General features: G+C 34.8%; 1 protein-coding gene across 1 annotated transcript; it reads right to left on the bottom strand.

The window, feature by feature from the left end:
* Nucleotides 1-14,586: 14,586 nt before the first annotated feature.
* Nucleotides 14,587-15,666, bottom strand: FUT9 (fucosyltransferase 9). The gene has a single exon (XM_077159283.1). The coding sequence runs from the start codon at nucleotides 15,664-15,666 to the stop codon at nucleotides 14,587-14,589; it is 1,080 nt and encodes a 359-aa protein (XP_077015398.1).
* Nucleotides 15,667-18,878: the final 3,212 nt, after the last annotated feature.

Here is an 18,878-nt window from a genome sequence, read left to right as displayed (position 1 = left end):
TGCTCTATGAAATTCATAATTCACAGTGACATAGTAAAAATTCCTGCAGGGAAAAAAAATGGTTCAACCTTGTTGAACCAGTATTTCCAAGTTCTTAGTAGTTAAGCATCAAGACCCTGGAGCCAGATGCCCTGGCCTCAAATTCCAACCCTGCCACTTTCTAACATTGTGTAACTTTGGGTGAGTTTCCCAACTTTTTGGTTAGGGACAATAGACATAATATTAGAACTGATGTCAAAGGAGTGTTGTGAGGGGTAAATTAAATACTATACATGAAGAATTTAGAATACTGCCTGACTCATTTAAAGACTTCAATATAGATTTACTATTATCATCATTTATATTTGACCACGGGATTTATTTTGGCATAAGAACTATTGGAATCACTGTGGGACCCAAATTTTGGAAGGACCATGGAGAGATGTTGTTGTGGTAGCCATTTGAGAAATGTCTGCCCAGATCAATTAGTTTCTATCTCTGATTATCCACTTCAAGGAGGGGGTAACTCACCTAAGCAGGAAACAGTTAATACCTGTATGTGAGGTTGGATCCATGTTGCAAACTCAGGACTGAAAGATCTTCATTTCCCTCCATAAATGCTGCTAAGCATGACAATCTCATCTGATCAAGAGCAGAATAAGGGAGGAAGCCAAGAGAAAGAAAATCATACACTTTCATACCACAATAGATACAAACACACGTGAACACAAACACAGACATTCAGTCTCACACATCAAAACACACATATATACAACCACGCTCATGCACAATCATTTGCATACTTTGATGCGCTACTGACGGCCGTGCAGACTTTCCTCTTTCTGATCTCAAAACTTTCAAGATGACTGGTGCCTTGGCTCTCTAAGCCACTTCAGAATATTTTCACTAACTCCTTTTTTTTTTCACCTCATCTTAGCACATACTGATTTCTCTTACTCACATTTTTTCCCCAGAAATACTCCAATCAGAAATATTATTGCAGCAAAAGAACTTGGGAAAGCCTCAAATTCTCCCCAGATTTCAAAAGTATCAATCAGTCAACCAAACAGAACTGTTTCTTTACTTGCTTAGTTTGAAGAGAAGGATTTCTTAAAAAAGAAAGAAAGAAAAGACATGCTAAAAATAGACATTAAATGCAGGAAATAGAAAACATTTGTCAAACTTTTAAAGGAAAACTTACTAATAAATATTGTAGACTGCTCTGCTTTTGATAAACACGTTTTAGCGTATCTATTATATGGCTACTTGGAGAAAAATGTATCTCCAGCAAAGCAGATTCTTTTCCAGTAGATAAACACTTAAGATCATTGTATTTCTTTGAGAAAGACATTTGAAGTGGTTTCATGACAATGTAGTTCTCAGAATTACCCCAGCAGTTTTTCTTTAGCTTGCAGGAGTAAATTAATGGCCTATAAGCGCCTATGCAGCCAGGAAATATAAATAACTTGGCCAAATCCCAAGTTAGGAGATGGTACAAAATTTAAAGTTCCCGGCCCCTTTTTCTCTTATAAAAGCAACTAGACCATCATTTACAGACTCAGAGACTTGTTCTAATTGAGGTCAGCTCATTTAGGAGCTCTGACAAAGGCTCTAAAGTGGCCTCACCTTTGTTCTCAGCTGTAATCATTGAGTATCTGAATTCTTTCTTTGGTCTAATGCCCTTTGTCCCTGAAATCTGGGCCCTGAAGCATCCATGTGTGTTCTTGGGTGAATGGGTTCCCAGTCACTCCCATCCTCACTCTCTTCTTCCTGACATCTGCCCAGTATCGAGCAGCAGCTATTCCTGCCTTCTGTGCTATGCTCTCTGCTGCCCTGCACAGATACTTCCTTTGACATATAGACAAAGATGTATTTGCTCCTCTCACTGCCTTGTTCCAGTCACTTGCCTTTTTTCTGGAATTGTTGTCTGTTATCTTTTGCCCTCACCTGTGGAAATCACATCATGCTTTGCTTTCTGGAATAAACTTTCTTCCAGGTTCTAAAACTTGGGTCTACCTCTCTCGTACCTGCCCAGTTAGCAGAACTAACTCTAGTTCTAGGCTCTCCCAGTTTGTTCTGCCTCACAACAGGAGGCTATAACTAAGAGTCATTTGAGGCTGGAGATGATCAGGGAGCACGAAAAATACAGGATCAAGGACTTTGCTTAATAGATCTCGTTGTTGTTGTACAGTATGTTTTGTACTAAGTTCAAGATTCACAAATTCCAAGACATAATACGAGCTTTTAAATTTCCCTAGTCATTTCATAGAATGTACTTGAGAAGCAGTTCTATTAGCTAGTTTAATTGAGGGGGTTGGGTGGGCTCAAGTGTTTTGGAGAATAACTTGATGGAGTTCTTATTAAATTGAGGTTAATCTTAATTGAGAGTATAACTAGAAATCCTGCAGCTGATTGAATGTCCTCACTATAAGCCTGCTGGAGTTTCAACACGAGACCTGTTGATTTCCAGAATGGGCATGGAGCCACTGTGGTTCCCAGAGTCCAGGCCAGGCTACAGAATATCCAATCCAATAGCGAAAGCACAAAGAGAAGGACCTGTCAGATTTGAGTGTATTATGATACTGAACCTATGTTACATTAGAGCAAAATGCAACTGGTTTTAGAGTAGCACTCTTTAAAGAATGTTCTTTGGGCCACTTTTTGTAGAATGCAAATGAGCATTAAAGGAAAGCAGTTTCTATGACAAAATACATTTTTGAACTGCGGGGTTAAACAAAAGTCAGCAAACTCCTTTACTGAAGAATCTCTCAGGTACTTTAATTTATGAAAGTGTGAATCTATGAAAAAGGAATATCTTGTGAAGCATTTTTCAGATGTTATTGACCATTGACCAATTTTCATTCAATGAATATCACAAAGAATGAACGTTTGGCACCAGCCCAATTTGGGTGGTTTAGGCGACGTGTAAAAATTTTGTGTTAAAAATAAATGAAAGATTAAAGGGCGATTAAGGTATTGAATACAAATTTAGATACATTGTGTTTGAAATTGTCTCACAGTGGGCTAGCCAAGTCAACAGATCTACAGGTGTACAGGAAGTTAGATGACAGTAGGCATTTGAAAGACAGATGCCTAGGGCTAGAGAGAAGTCAAATGGATAGATGCACTTGGGACCTTAGGACCTTGGTACTGTGGATTCTGTAGTGACTAAGAATGAACAGGAGAGTATGTAAAGTACGTAGAGAATTGAGAATGCAAGATGCGGCATCTTCAAAGCTAATCAAGGCACAGTAAAAACAGTTGGAAGGATTCTTTGTTCCCCCCACAGGAATCCAAATTATTAATGGACCTCATTGGAGCCCCAAGTCCATTAAAATAATGTAAGATAAAGGGAAACAAATTATCGTAGGACAGTTTACACAAGTAGACTGACTGCCCTTGTTTCACTTGGTATTGGTAATGACTGCATCATCTTTAAATTGTGTTTTCATTTTTAAATTTTAATTCAGTATAAACATGGAATCCAGATTTGCATGTAAGAGAAAACGAATATTCTCGAGTGAATGGTTTTGAATGTATGCTTCGTAAAGGACCAGCACTAACTACTGTACATTTAAATTGTATTTTTTTATTTTAAATATTCACATTACAGGAATTCATTAGGCCTGAAGAGAATATCGTTATTTACACATTCAAGGAATAACTCCAGTGTTAAATCAGTGAGGTGCTTACGCTGAATATAGGAGATATGACTCAAGAAAGATATTTGTTTTTACACATATAGGCTCAAATCCTTTATACATTTATTTCTGCCTTAAGATCTTAGCATAGATTGTTGAAGTCACTATTAATTGCCAAACAAAATTTCACAATATTTATAGCAATAACAACATATATTTATAAGCCAAGAAAGACATCAATGAGCAGGAATTCACATTGTAATAGTATTTTTAAGGGGAGGAAATTTCAGATGACATCTCTAGTTTAATTTGTGGAAAACACAAATTCTCCAAATAGCTGAATATACAGATTTCCTATGGCATTTTGCCTTTCATGGCTTATCAAAATATTTGCTTAGCTGCCATAAAGTGTTATGTTATTTACAGGTTGAATCAATGAGGGGAACAACATGGTAGCAAACTAAGAGCCGGATTAATGTTTGCTGAATGTCCTGTATGCATAGCATTCTGGAGATGAACTCAGCCTCTTCGATGCTTGACTGGCATCATCTGGATTAATGATGCAGCAAGACTTGACTGCATGATTTTTGCTGAGAACCAACTTTTTTACCATTATAGCCATTATACTAATTTCACTGAAGCTGTTAAAATTGAACTTGATAGAATCAATCTTCTGTAAATAAATAAATAGATGTATAAGTAGGATCCCCACTGTTCAAAGCAATGAAATTACCTTCCAACAGTGTTAATGCTTTTATTGGTGTAAGTCAATAAGTGTTATGTTCTTATAGTAACATATTTTGATGAATAACTAGTATCATTGGGAGGGGGTGATTGGTACACATTACCTGTTTGGAATTAAGCCCTTTCAAAAGCATAGGTTTATTTTCTGAAGAAAAAAAAAAACTTCACTGAATGTAGTAATTTTTGTTTATTAACAAAGTCTACTGCAAATTACCAGCAGGTAAATGCTTGATCTCAGCAGCCAAAATTCGTATTTCCAATGCATTCATTGTTTTTTGTTTTGTTTTGTTTTGTTATTGTTTTATTATTACTACCTAAATTAATGAGAAATTGATTTGGCTTCAATTTTCTTTTTTCCTACCAATTACACTGGCTGGCTGTCCACACTGCCTATCTTTTCTGCTATTGCCCAATATAGACTTGCAGACCTGGCCTGGAGTATTCCCCACCCCCCCTTGGCAGTAGTACTAAATTTGGCAGTGTAAAAAAAGACATAACATTCTTGATTGTAGAGAAAGCTGCCAGAATATTGTATCTATAATGTGCAGCTGGTTAAGAGGATTTTTTTTCACATCTTCATGCTCTATAATATTAAGGTGCTTTACAGTAAATTGTATCATTTGCAAACAAATTATTTTAGTTAGTTGCCAACAATAAACTCCAAAAACAAAATTTTGGGGAGAATGTACTGCAGTCTAACAATTTGTTGGAAGAAAAGCAAAGCGGCATTGTCTATTGGCTCACTGGCACTAAGAATAACGTTTTCACTTTACCAAATGTTTAAAAAGAGTCTTGAACTCTTGAAAGGACAAGAATCATGCACACAAATTGAGATGAAGACTTTGTGGAAGCTGGCAGTATAAACCCCTCAAAGTTGCATGATTCATCAGTCGCATGCATTTTTTTTAAACCTAACATAAACACAACCTTAACATAATTTCTAACGCATCTCATTCTGAACATGCATCAGCCACTAAAATACAATTTTAAAGAAAAGCTGATGTTTGATATAAAATAACAGTGTTTTTTTTTCAAGTGTGGAAAAATACTCTACAAAAAAATAAGTAGAAAAGTGATTTCTGATCAATGTGTGATTTTATCTATAAAAATCCAGATGACTAGTGTGCTTACCACAACCCTATCAGGAGTGCATCACAATAATACACACATAGAAACAACTATTAGCACAATGCAGGTAAATTCTTATCAGAAATATCATGAGCCTATAAACTGTACATTTGGCATTTCAAGGTGTTTTTGAGAGTTTGCTTAAACGTGACAATACAATAGTGCAAAATCTTATTACATTAATAAAACATACAATGACAATCCAAGTGATTTATGGATTACTCACTTTTACAATTCACATATTGGCTAGAATTGGCACATTTTATTTCAGCATGATAATCTTGACCTTCCCTACACGAGTTACATCAAGTTTTATTCAAAGTTACATTTGAACTCTGAAAAAAAAACAACCGCACATATTGGCATTGCTGTGTCTGTGTGTGTGTTTTTAAAGGAATGAGATTAAGAGGAAGCATTATGAAATTAAGAGTTCCCACTCTTCATTTGCAGGACTTCATTGCAGCTTTCTTCAGCAAACCTTTAATTAGAGCTCCCAAAAAATTATTAAGTGGAATTAAACATTAGCATCTTACCCTCCTTTCTGGTGATTTGTGGAGCAGTTGCAAAATCACATAGAAGGGGACAGAAATAAAAGGAAATTCTTGAAGAATATATGGCAGCCTCTGCCCTGTGCCAGTCTGATTAAACTGGAATTTTTAATGTACAGTCCATTACACGTTTGCAGGTGAGAAAATTGTGGCCCAGAAAAATTAGTGAATTACACAGTAGATTGTTATAGGTAGTACTTGGGCTACAATTCTAAATTTACTTTCTTTGTTCTTTTGTTGCTAATTTTCTCCTTTCTGCTACTTTGTAGGCATGGATCTAGAGAACAGACTTGTTAATCTTTTACTTTTTACCTTTAAAACTTCTATTATACAAGCATGATGTTTTGGATTGAGAATAAACAACACATTATTTCAATGAAGATTATTAATCTCAATAATTCCATTCAAATAATTTTGACTAGTAACATTTCCTCAAACATTATTTCCTACCTTCTTCTTATACCTCATTAAATTCTTACATGATTAAATTATTAGGAACTGAATAGAAATGCTATTTTTCATATTGTCACAATTAACTCCATTAAACGACTCCTACTGGCTCTTATTAGATACATATAAAAAAACAATACAAATGAAAAATAGCAGTTAACACAGCACATGAATAAATATAGTGTTTTTGAAGGTTGTCATGCTGATTGCTCTGGAGACTTAACTTCTTATTTAAAAAGTAATAGAAGCATCATTATTTTCACTGCTTTTTGTCAATCTATTTTCAATGATGTACAAACGGTTAGTCTTCTAAGGAAGAGCTCTTACTGGTTGGAATGTGGCATATCTATAAGCTGATTTTGTTTTCATTGTAAATAAACTCCTGGTCTCTGGTATGATAAACTTTGTACTTTGGTTATTTAGAAATAATATATAAAATATTTGAGATAGGTCAGCTGTCGCTGTTGTCTAAAAAGTGGATTGCCACCATTTTTACATAGACAATCATATATTCTCAGATTGCTCAAGGGCTCTTAAAGAAGAAAAGCGGTGTGAGGAAGACTTGACATCATCACAATCCTGGGAGACACTTGTCCCACCCTAGATGGTGGTGAGGTTTCCCCTGGTGGTCTCGTCTTGGAGCAGGGTGGTGGCATCTTCAGAGTGGTCTCATTTAAGGGACTGAAAACGCTAATGAGGCCAGTCCAAAATGCGAGGAGGCACTGTTTCGCTCTGGCACATATTCCTCTCCTAATGAATAGTCCTGGGTTGCTAATTTAGTCTCTAGGTACTGTTTCTGCTGAGCCTGCTTTCCTGCCTCCTGCACCCTTAGTTATCAAAATAAGATGCAGCCATGTGTAAAAGGAGTTATCTCAGTTAACATGCTTTTCCACAGAAATCATCTTTAACATTTTTCATATAAAAACTATGTTTTTCACAGTGAAATCCCAGCAAACTTTAATATACTTTATATAGGCAAATAATTCAAAAGTTATTTAGTTGCCAGAGAACTCAGCAAAATAACAATTGAAATTTTAACATTTTCTAATGTTGTAACTGAAATAATAAATATTTCTAAAGGAACACAATTGAGAGATACTTATAAATACTGTTTTGAGTACCATTCATTTCTTTCACAAATCCATATAGTTTCCTTAAGTCTACCTTCTTCTTATTTCACAGTACAACCTAAAAATTGCGTACAGAAAGAGTAAAGATTATCAATGTCGAAACTCGGTGATGTAGTAGCCATTAGGATAGTCTTTATCCATCTTGCTAAGAATGATTTTATATTAGCACCACTAAATAGATATGTTTGTTTGTTGAATTTGTACCTGGACATTTTAAAGAAAATTTTAGCTTTAGGAAAAATAAATGGGGATTTGATTCCGTTTCCTAACTTGCATTGTTAACCAGCTCTGTGTCCGGTCTAGGGGACCAACTGAAGTGATGGGTGAAGCCAGGTTGTTGAATCTATCTGGGGCTCTTTCCTTACCAGAAAACAATTTCTGAGAATCTTCCCATTTCATTCTGTGAAGCGAGCCATCCTGATGACAAACTAAATTTACTGATTGCTCATAACAGTGAGAGGAAATTAGGCCCACTTGGGTTCCAATTATTTAAGAAATGGTGTATTTGTTCAGTAAAGCAAACAGTGCTTATTCACCACCACTGCCAGCTTCGCACACCCCTTTCTTTCATTACTTAGTAATTACAGAAGTAAATACATGCTTCCACACTATATTTATTTGTTTCTCTTCTCCTGTAGATTATTCCTTTGTTTGTTTAAATTTTAGATGCTTCTTATAAGCTATCTGCTTAATGTTATCAAAGATTGTTAAACCTGAAATTGAGGGAATCATTTTAGATCCCTCACAATTATCTTTTTTGAATGCTAATGAGAATTTTATTATATATAAAATCGTGATTAAAAACAGAAAATATACTCAGTTCTAAATATTTAACCAGTCTCACAATAATCTTTTATAGTAATCATGGAAAATAATTATCTGAACACTTACTATCCAGTCACATATTTCATTTAGTCTTCACATCAAACACATCGGGAATTTGCTACCTTCACCTTATTGATGCAAAATCTGAGGTTAAGAGATGTCAAATAATTTGCACACAGTTAGTGAGTGGCAGGACTGGTATTCAATTCTAAAATTGTGATCCTCCAAAATCCATGTACTACTCATTGCTGTATCTCAATTATAGAGTGCCTTTTTTGCCCATCAGGCAAATGAGACTTTGGGGCCTGGAGAGGAGGTCTTTTAAACCCATGTTGGGTCCCCTCTCAAAGCAGTTGAGTCAGAATATCTGGAGGTGGAGCATGGGCATCAGTGACTGCAAAACCTCTCCAGATGATTCTAATGTGCATTCAGGCTTGGGAATTTCTTACAACTTGGAAAAGGGTCTGGAGATGGTAAATAATCTGCCCCAAGTCAGGTGATCATTGGTGATTAATTAATTGGTAATTAGTTGGAGACTATAATGGCTCATGCACAAAATGATTAGGCATAGAGCCTACCTTGAATTTTGAAGTAGAAGAATTCTTTGCTGACTTTTTCAGGGAGATTCCAAGTGCACTAAAGAAAGATAATAGCTGGTTTCTATTGACAAATAGAACACTTCCCATTTACCGGGTGGCTAAGATTGCAGCCCTCAAACCTGATAGCACATCAGAAACACTTGGGGAGGTTTTTAAATGCAGATTCTGTGTCCCATCTCAGAAGCAGAGAATCAGAAGCTCTGGTTATATATCCAAGAACCTTTATTATAAACAATTATTCAAATGATTCTTAGTGCAGCTGTTCCAGCAAGTCCCAAGACATGTATTTAGGATTGGCTGGCCTAGGATGGCTCAAAAACTATAGTATGGAAGATAGTAACTTTATATAAATGCCTAGGCTTTATTATTATTATTTTTTTGCCCTTACTTGAAGAGATTCCATTTGCATGGGGTAAGTCCCAGCAATCAATATTTTTAATAAACCCTGTCAGGTGATCCTGGAATCATGCTTTGAGTAACAGTGATGAAAGGCTACTGGTATTGGAGACGTTCTTTTTAAATCAAAATATTCTCAAAGTGAATCAAATGGAAAATGTATATTATCCATGAGTTAAAAATGACTAAATTATTTAGATGTAGTCTATTTAGCTTAATCTATGCTCACTACTTTACTCTCAGCTGTGGACTGACTGATGTTCCTCCACTGCCTCCTTGAATTATTTTTTCTTAAGTAAATATTCTTAGAATATTTTAATAAGAATGTGGATGGTACAGAAAAACTTAAACAGTTTAAAATAATGCCCAATATGGTTGATTTTCTTCAAGCAAATAAGGTCTCAGTATGTAATGAGTGCACATATTCCAAAGGGCATAGGTAGAGAAATAAGGGTGGGGGGGGGATAAAATACAAAGGTTAATTGATCACTTACTATATTCCAAGCATTGGAGTAGTTTCTTTCTAAATATTAGAATAAGTACTCAGTTTTATATTTTAAATGTCTGTACAGAGAAATGAGAGGGAACTCTGTTTATTATTTACTTTCAAAAAATTATTTTGAATGGTCATTGAAATTTGATTTGCAAATACACGCATGCATGTATCAATTTAGATCCTGGATTAGAAAACGATATTTCTGGAAGATATCTCACAAACATCAAGGTCCAAAGAGGTTAAGTGGTGTTCTCAAAATTATACTTTGCTGAACTAATAACTCAGGGTAGCATTATTCATAGTTTTAGTTTAGCAGGCTATCTCTTAATTGTGGTCTGTTAACTGCTTAATATAATGCTTATGAATATGGGTACATATATTCAATATGAATTATTGAGAGAGAAATACTTTGGATAGTAACAGAGCTTACTCATTTGCAAAATGCTACAAAATCTCTAGATGAGAGACATCTAGATAAAAATATATCATCATAGTTGTCTGATGTTTGCATTACAAAATAGTGCAGTTAAGGAGGAAACATAATTTGTTAATAAATATCTGCCCTTCACAGTTCTTACACTTGATACTTTTTTTACTCATTTTCTTTCCTATTAGAAACAGTTCACATTTTACTAATGTTTGAACAGAATGTTAACCTGTTCCAAATCCTTTTTAATCTTTCTTACAACATTACTTTTCTTGGGTTCTTAGAATGCATTAAGGAAGGACTTAATATGTCTTCCTTCTACATCTGGACAGTAATTACATAATAATAAAGTATCTCCTATGGGTACCAAAGTACTGGAACTGTCATGGCACATAAAGAAATATTTTGCATGATCTCCAATGACATTTACTTATTCGTTAAAGAAATATTTGTTGAGATGCTCAACTGCATTAACACTGTGATTGTCCTTTAGATCCTGGACTCTGTCATAATTAAGAGACTGAATATAATTAATTTGGAAAGTAGTTCCCTTAAATGAGATCAGTGTTCAAGGGAACTCAAAGATATGGTCAAACACAAAGTCATAATATAATGACCTGAAACTGGTTCTGGTAATATTCATACAAGGAGATTTTCTAGGTGATTACCTTTAGACTGATAGAATCTGGTGTGAAAATAGACGGGCAAAAAATATCAAAAGCATAATTTTCTCTTCTTTTTGTCTTTAGCCTCCAGCTGGAGGCAAGAAGTCAAAGTCTCAGCAAATAATTCCTAAATATTTTATCAATTTACATGTCAACCACTCTAAACTTTCTGAGGCCTAGCAGTAGGAAACATTTTTGTACATTCTAGGATTATCGATACTTTCATGGTAAATATAAAAATTTTAAGGTGATATTCACTTTCCATTAAGATAAAGGCTTTTTCCCTCCAGTTTTTGGTTCATATTGTCAAATTTATTTTTGTTCATATTGACATCATAAAATATATGACTGTCATATATTTCTTTTTTAAAGTCTAATACTGCTGAGTATGGACAATTCAGTATATATTCTCACTAACAGGGTTGATAATAATTAATATTTAAATATTCAGACCACTGAGGGCAATAGAATTTTGATATTTTGAATTTAAAAATCTATTCTCTTTTATATCCACAATTTATTCCTAGGCATAATTTGACTTTCATAACCAGTAGCAAGCAAATTTTGTCAAATCAGTATCTCTCATGATCATAAATCTTTAAAAAATTTATTGAAAGGGTGGCTGAGAGATATATAATGTCTTTAAGGGTGATTATGTCCCTAAGAAGGTAAGGAAAGTCCATTTCCTCTTGCAATGCTCAACTCCTAAAATATTTAAACCACAAAAATGAGAGCAAGTTCAATGTTTTCTTTACCACATACCTTTTCAAAAGTCAAAAGTGCTTTCATGTAGGGTGTACCTTTCTGTAGGCCCTAATAATACAAATAAGGTATTCACATTTATAGGAATTGAGGCACATTTCTATGATAGCTTGGAATGCGTGAAAAAGAATACTGACAAGAGGGACAGTCTCTTAAATTCTAATCTTGGCTATATCACTAGCTGTGTTGTATGTGTGAGAGAGAATGTGTGCCTTGAATAAACAAAATCTCTGAATCTAGTTAATTTATAAATAGAATTCAGGGATAGGTTTATAAATATTGCTATCATTCCATCTAGCCCTAAAACACACAGAACAATGGACCCAGAACTGAAGGGTTTAGTCGAATCACTCATTTTGGCACTCATTCTTCTGGCACTTAGTAATAGGTTTTCAAATAAATACATGCCATTTAGTCACTTTGTATTATTGCCTTGGCTTGGCTCATATGGTGTGTGGTAAGAGTCCAAGAAGGACCAAATTCATAGTTGGCAATGGAGTCAGCTACCCACAGGTGTCTCAGTTCTTTGACATTATGAACATTAGCTGCAGGTAGTTTCTAAATCTGTTAAGCAATGTATCCACTTTAGATGGCTATTCATTTTATAGTCCAAAAGATGACTAAGTAAATGTGAATGTATGAATTTGACTACTTTACAGGATTCAGTTAATACAGGTGGACATCTTTCCTTATCTAGGAGAGTGTTCACACAATCTTACTATTTCTTGAAGCAGTATGGCTATAAGAGATATTATAGAGGGGATCTGCATCAGGTCAAATGAGAAGATAGAATTTGCAGTTCAGAAACATGTTAAATAGCTACATAATTGGGGAAACTTGCTATCTTTTTTTCATAAATCAGTGATCATTAATATAAACTTCACTGAGAGTAGGATGTGCATAATCATAGACTCAGGCTGGAATGGAAAGTGATATGTGTCTCTCCACCTCATTGTAGGCTCTTTGAAGGCAGTGATAGTGCCTTGTTCTTTATTCCAGTGGTGCTTAGGGAATTGTTTGACACAGAGTAGCTGTTCAATCATGAATAAGCAAATGAGCCTGGGGATCAAACAAATGTGTATCCAATTCAGGAATCATTCACGTCATCTAGTCTCTGCTTAATCAATCCCTCACAAGGCAGTCCAAGTGGCTGGACATGTCTCCTTCCTGAACTGAAATTTTCCTATCTTCAACTTCCATCCAGAGTAGAAGGTTCTGGGTTTGAATTCTGCTCATGTCAACATGTATAACAGATTATTGGAACACGTCACAACTAGAACCCAAAAGGATGCCATTAGACACTTTAATTCTTTTGATGGGTTTTGGCCTGGATGGAATAAAGTCATAAAAGATTCTTTGGGGAAATGCTTTCCTTGAACAATTCTTAGCAACCAATATATATATATATATTAACCTATTATTTAGCTTTCCTATCCTCTAACCTTGTAGAAGAGAAATGCTGCATGGAAACTGCCAGTTCAGGGATGAATTCTCCCAAAATATATGGTATCAATGGATTTATTTTGGTTTTGAAATGCCCCTGAGGGCCATGTCTATATGTGCTACTATGTATGAAAATTACTGAAATGGAATATGAAACATCACCTCCAGTTAGTACCTATAAGCTAGACCTGTAACTTCATTGAAACAAATACAAATTTTCCCATGACCTTCAATCCCATTCATTTAGTTTTTCAACAAATATTCATTGAGATTCTACCTTATGTTAGGCACTGTGTGTTTCCTAAAGGTCCCCACATTATTATATTTAGCATCTTATATTTGACAGCTCAATGATAATTTTATTTAGTTTCTCGTACATGATAAATAGAATAAGCCTCTAAATGTCACATCTGTCAATGCGGTAAAATCAAGCTGCTTTAAATACTGGAGCTTAAAAAGTTTTAAAAATTGATATGTAATTAAATAGTGTACACAAATGGTACCATTCATGATCATAATTTGTATCTATAGGTAATTTTTTTCTTTGTTTTGAAGACATAATTTGTTTTATTTTAAGCAATGTTATCAGTATCAAGAAGAGAACAGCCCTACTTTTTTTTAAGCATTATTGGATTATTTCTCAGGTACTAAAAATCTTCACAAATTGGATATCAAAAAATGCTTGAACATTTTATCTGAAGATCATGAGAATAAATGGCTGCATTTTCAAGTCTGCTTAATGAAAATAAATGGGAAATCTAATAGCTTCCTGAATAGAACAGTTATGCTTCACTGTCTTTTTGATTCACTACATGAATATTTCTGCCTTCACAAAAGTGATAAACAGGAAAAAATATACCAAATAGAGACAGTTATATACTTTGTTCAACTTCAAGTCAAAGAGGTTAGAATTAAATTATAATATGTTCTTCCTTTGTTACATTATGCAAACTTGGAACTAGAAATTATAGTATTTAGTGAAATTCTTTCATAGTATCTTAATATGTGCATCTTCATTTTCCAAATAGATTAAACAGCTGATCAATTTAGAAACACAACAATCAAATCACCAACTCACATTACAGACAACCACAAAAATGTGAAAAAACAATGTTTAAAAATGAGAGTGAAGAATAAATTATTTTTCAGTGCACATAATTAGGTATATACAGGATAATTTAAAACCAACTGGAATGATTGCTAATGCTGTGCTCTTAAAAATCTCCATCAAAATATACATGTTACCCAAGATAAAATGTGACACAAAAGCAGAATGTTGTCTCTTCTTATCCTCAAAAATTTGGATCATATCTCATCAAAATATTTTACCCAGTGTGAAAATGATGGATAACTTTAATTCCAAAACCATTTCTCTAAATTACCAACAGACTTATATTCTTGATGCCTTTTCACATGGTCACAAGCCAAGCATGCATGTGATTCCCAAAATCGTGGAAGATTCACAGTGAAATCCTTTCTCCAATTAAAGTAACTAAGGTATAACTTATTGTTCTTATCAACCTCCTTCAGATACTTTGCTAGCTCACTGGGAGAGTTATAATCTTCCACATGAATGAATGAATCCGCTGGAATATAATTCTCATAGTTTTCCCTAGATGGCCCCAGCACAACAGGTACAGAACCAGCCAGGAGAGCATTGTAGAGCTTTTCAGTGATGTAATCTTTGTGGATTGAATTTTCAAAGGAAAGATAAAATTTGCATGTAGATATGGTAGGAATCAAATTTTTATCATTCACATATTCTCCAAAGGCTTGCCCATAGGTATGGATTTCAATGCTTTTGCTTAGCTCATTGTAATACTTGACCCTGGCATGCTCAGGGTTCCAGTTACTTACAACCCAGCACACCAACTTCTCTTTGCTTGGCACTTCAAACACGAAGGGGTTTGTGCTCACTGTCAAGAAGCCATAAGGCACTTGGATATCTGAGTCACGGCGGTAAGTCAGAGTTAGGTTGAACAGGTGCTCAATACCACTCTTTTGGGGAGTGTGAGTTGGTGATTCTAGATTCATCCATATCCATTTCTGGAAGGGTGGTCTAGCCTGCTGAGGTAAATTAGTCAGATCCCAACTAATGTCTCTGTGATGGATCAGGACAGCATGAGATTTGTTGTACAGGGAACGGTCGGTTGTGAGATGGCATCCTTGGATGTTGAACATTGCTTGGCAGGACGTAAGGTCAAAGGTCTGGCCAAATGGCCACACCCAAATCAGAATCGTAGTTTCATTCAAATAATCAGTTTTGGTTGAGAAGAAATTTTTCATTTTCAGCACGGAGCTGGCTGACTCCATTGGACTGAAGATCCAGCCATTGGTAGGCTTGATATAAATGAGCAGACATGCCATGAAGCAGCCCAGGATAAAGCAGACGATTAAAAATGGGCGGAGAATTCCTTTGGATGTTGATGTCATAATTTTTTCTGTGGAACAGAGAAAAAGATGAAGAGGCATGATAGGGGTAGGCTTAGAGAGATAATTATAAATACAATTTTAATAAACAGGTGATGCATCTCTAAATTACTTAACAAGATAACTGCATTTTGCTTTTTGTTGTTATCAAGCCATTCAGAGAAACAGAGTATTCATTTAAGCTAAGAAACTGATTTTAGAAAGGAAGTTTCCCATAAACTCTTACCTAAGAATAATGAGTCAGAATTTGTTCCAAATGCACCAGCACATCTTCAAGCAGGGTTACATTTTTTTATGCCATCCTTACTGGTTATTTTTCTTTGCTTTTGGGAAACTGGCACAAGCTTAGACTGTGATCACTGATGCCAAACTGAAATTTTTAGTATTTTTAAATTATACAAGATCTGTGAACATTTATCCGTTGATACAACCATTTATTTACTAGCATATGTAATTTCTCAGTTTGGATGGAATTCAACAGAAGAACAAAGTTTTTAAAGGAAAGGCTTATGCTTTTGTTTTTAGTATAAGTAAATCTTTACCATTTACAAATTCATTAGGGTAAAAAATGGCAACTCTTCAGATCTAGTTTGTTTTTAATAAACACAGTGATATAAAAAATTAAGCCCCTCATTGTTTTATTTTATTATTTTTCTTATGTTTCTTTATTCACTTTTAATAATTTGTTAATGAGCTCAACAAAATACCAAAATGTGGTGAGCAAAAGCTCTCTTAACATTAGAACAGTCTTCTCATGTGGTATTGAGAAGTTAAAAAAAGTTTTCTTGGCATTAAAATAATATTAGTAATATTAGCATTATACAAATAAATCTAAATAGATGGATTCTCTAAAGAAAAGAGTTATATTCCATGGAAAACAATTTTAAATGTAATTTATTGAGATATATTCATATACCATACAAGCCATTCGAAGTATATAATCAATGGTTCACAGAATCATTATATTGTGGAAAAATACTTTCATCTTGTGAATTTTAGCAGATTGTGAATAAAAGATGATTTAATGCATATACTTTTTTTACTTTTTAAATAAAAGTATCTTCAAAGTTCTTCCTCTGACCTGAGAATTTGAGCATAAATGTATTATAATAGGTAATATATTTACAAATAAGCCTCAGTTAAATTATTACTAATACCCTGAGGCTCATATTATTTGTCTCACCAAAATAACATGGTCTGTCAATTTCAGGTTTGTTAAATTTATTTTAGAATCTTGTCCAAACTGAGTGGAAACACCAGATGCTTGTTTTCAAATAAAAGAGAAATTGTTCTTCAATTATTAAAATCAATATGAGCTAAAAAATGTATTTAAGTTATGTGTTTTTTTTTCACAAAACATAAGCGTAGTAGTAAAACTTGAATTTGGATTGCTGGGGTACCAGCCCTGAGGACAACCATGTTTCAACCTTGTTGCAGCCACTGTTTCAACCTGCCCTGGACAAGGGTGGTGGAGGAGAAAACTTAATGATGCTGCTGTTCCTCAGGGTTGTGGGAGACAGTTAGCTGAAGGGCTGAATTTCCTGGGCAGACCAGAAAAGCTCAGCTTTGGGCAGCCATCAGAGAAGCTCTTGGTACCCTTCCTGATCCCTTCCCCATGCCACTTTGGAGGTCGTGAGCCCTCCTGGGAAGGCTAGCATGGGAAAGCCATCTCCCATGTCCACTCTCTCCAGAATTTGTCCACTAGACAAAAGCATTGTGAGACTGAATGAAAGGAGCATAAAAATCTATAGAGGCAGACATTCTGGGACCAAGGCCTGCCACCTTCAAACACCAGAGAGAGGGGAATCTGTCTCTGGGAAACAGAGGGGACAACTAAACTCCTGTTAACAGGGAAACTCCAAAACAATTAACAAGCAAAAGCTCAGGTCAAGACACAGGCCTAGAAAAACAGGGACAACCTTGCAAACTGCATTTGCCTTTGGCAGACCTTCCTGACAGGATGGCTGAAGCTACAGAAAATCTCTGTCTTATTTTTAGCTGGTTAAAAATCAAGAAACAGATATCTCAGGGAATAAATCCCAAAGTTAACATTTTAAGTTATTAAAATGTACAGTGTGCAACACAAGAATACAAGACAAAGAAACAGGATATGATGGCCCATTTATAGGAAAAGGATAAAAATCCATAAAATACCAATGAAGAAGATGAGAATGTAGACATACTGACCAAAGCCTTTAAAAATGATCTTAAAAATGCTCAAGGAGATGAAAAACAATACAGACAATGAACTAAAGGATATTAGGAAACAATAAATGAACAATATGAGAGTCTTAGTAAAAAGGTAGAAATTTTAAAAGGGAACCAAACAGAAAAACTGGAATTGAATCCCACAATAACTGAAATGAAAAATGCCCAGGAGGGTCTTAAAAGTAGATTGGAGCCTGAATAGGAAAGAATCAGTGACTTGAAGACAAGACACTTGAAATGAGTAAGGCTGAGGAGTAGAAGGAAAAAAGAACTATTAAAAGCAAAAATAGCTTAAGAACCTCTGGGAGTCCCAGAGTAGCAATAGAGAAAGGGACAGAAGGACTATTGAAAGAAATAATCACAGATAATTTCCCACATTTTGCAAAAGACAAGAATATGCACTTCTAAGAAACACAAAGAAAACCAAACAGGGTTGGTGAAGGAAAATATACCTGTCATATATTAATTACACTGTTGAATGTAAAAGACAAGGAGAGAGCTCTGAAAACTTCAAGAGAAAAGCAATGTGTCATGTAGGGGAATCCCAATTAGATCCAGTGCTGATTTCTCATTAGAAACCATGGAGGCAAGAAGGCAATGAGTTCAAATACTTAAAGTGCTGAAGGAAAACAAATACCAGCCGTGAATTTTATATCTCGCAAGACTTTCTTTCATAAAATAAGGGAAAGATTAAGATATTCACAGATAAACAAAAACTGAGGGATTTCGTTACCACTAGACTTTCCCTACAAGCAATGCTAAAGGGAATTCTTGACACTGAAGAGTGGTTTAAAGTGGCATAAAGAAATAAAAAACTGGCAATAAGTGGAATCATTTGGGTAATTATAAATGCCAGCATTATTGTAGTATATTGTTTGGTATGTAATGCTACTTCTTACTTCCTATGGGTGCTAAAATGCAAATTCATAAAAAATAATGATAAATATATATTTTTAGGAGATATAATGTACAGAGATACCAGAAAAAACAATTATCAAAAGAAAAAT

This window comes from Tamandua tetradactyla, chromosome 5 (genome assembly GCF_023851605.1).
Source record: "Tamandua tetradactyla isolate mTamTet1 chromosome 5, mTamTet1.pri, whole genome shotgun sequence".
Lineage (NCBI taxonomy): Eukaryota > Metazoa > Chordata > Mammalia > Pilosa > Myrmecophagidae > Tamandua > Tamandua tetradactyla.
Note: the sequence above shows the minus strand (reverse complement) of the source record. Positions and strands in the feature narration are given on the sequence as shown.